At 55.0% G+C, this 1,405-nt stretch overlaps 1 protein-coding gene across 1 annotated transcript in view; it reads right to left on the reverse strand.

The window, feature by feature from the left end:
* ADAM33 (ADAM metallopeptidase domain 33) overlaps nucleotides 1–1,405 on the reverse strand; it is an 11,935-nt gene that overhangs the window by 4,271 nt on the left and 6,259 nt on the right. Inside the window, exons 4-5 of the mRNA XM_007465408.1 lie at nucleotides 317–395; nucleotides 46–161 (exon numbers count right to left, since the gene is read on the reverse strand). Coding sequence (XP_007465470.1) covers nucleotides 46–161; nucleotides 317–395 — 195 coding nt within the window. The remainder of the gene's footprint in view (nucleotides 1–45; nucleotides 162–316; nucleotides 396–1,405) is intronic.

The following is a 1,405-nucleotide window of genomic DNA, read 5'->3' on the forward strand; positions in this document are numbered from 1 at the left end:
TTTCCCTAGCCCCAGGCCCAGCCCCCTCCCCCCAGAACTCCTCACCTCATCCCAGAGCAGATACTGAGGACTACCCAGGAGTTCAGGAAGCCCCTCACACGCCCATGGTAGTGGCAATGATCCTGGAAAGCAAAGGACCCAGCCCCAAGTCTCAGCCAGGACTGAAGTGGGAGGGGCAAGAAAGAAAGCATGGTGGGGGACTGGCTCCAGCTTTTCCTTAGGAACAGGAGAATGGGGGAAATGGTGGAGAGGCCCTTGGTGGGTGCATACCCCAGCACTCCTCACCCTGTCCTCAGAGTCCATGGAAGTATCTCACCGTATGGTTGGGGAACAGCACTACTGGCTGCCCATCTGGGCTGTAGTGGGTTTCTGTGTATCCTGGAGCCAGCAGCCTGCTGGGAGGGGGTGTTGCAGAAATTACTTAATCCAGCCCTGCCTCCTCCAGGATGCCCTCTGATCTTCCTCCCTGATAGATAATTGAGTAGCTCTATGAGTGAGGCACAGGGCTAACACTTAGGAAGCAGCCGAAGTGCGTCTTAGGGAAGGGACAGGAGTGACTGTGCATTGCTCAGCTCAGAAAAATCTTGGGCTAGAATGAGCAAGGTGAAGGTCAGGAAGGAGCCTTGGTAATGGCTTAGCTGTGGAAATGGGCGTGTGGGAAGCACCAGGGAGGAACAGAAACACGGGAAAGTTTGTGGTTCCCCTGGAACCTGTGACAGGCAGCTGGATCCACAGGTCAGGGGCATTAGAAAGAGACTGGGCAGGAGGAGAGAAGTCAGGAGACACTGCCAAGGAGGTGGGACTTGGAGCCAAGGAAGTGTGTGAACTCCCTAGGTGGCCCTGGCTGCTGCCTACCCTTGTTGGGCATCCGGACAACCCTCTAGCCCACCTCCTCCCATTCAGAGTTCCTTCAAATCTTCTCCTCAGGCCCCCAGATCCCACATATCTCCCCACCTGTCCTTCACTGATGCTCACCCCCTGCTTCCAGAGAAAACAGAATCCACAGCTGCTCCTGCCCTGCCCGTCTGAGCAGGAATCCTCCCCCCCTCTTCTCCAGACCCCACTCAAGTAACTGAATTCATCTTCGGGCTCCATCTCATCAGGATCCTTCCCACCAAGATGGATCAACCATAAGTCAATTTCTCTTCTTTAAAGAAAATCCTTCACCCCACCTCACCTTGACCTCTTTACCCGCAGACTGCCCCCAAAGACTTGTGATGCCTGCTTCTCCACTTCCCAGTCTTACTTGCTCCTCCAGCTTTGCTCCCCCACTCCACCCACACACTCAACCTTAGGAGGGAGGTGATGTGATCACCCTTTTTTTTTTTTTTTTTTTTTTGCGGTACGGTACGCGGGCCTCTCACTGTTGCGGCCTCTCCCGTTGCGGAGCACAGGCTCTGGACGC

This window comes from Lipotes vexillifer, unplaced genomic scaffold (assembly GCF_000442215.2).
Source record: "Lipotes vexillifer unplaced genomic scaffold, Lipotes_vexillifer_v1.1 scaffold875, whole genome shotgun sequence".
NCBI lineage: Eukaryota > Metazoa > Chordata > Mammalia > Artiodactyla > Lipotidae > Lipotes > Lipotes vexillifer.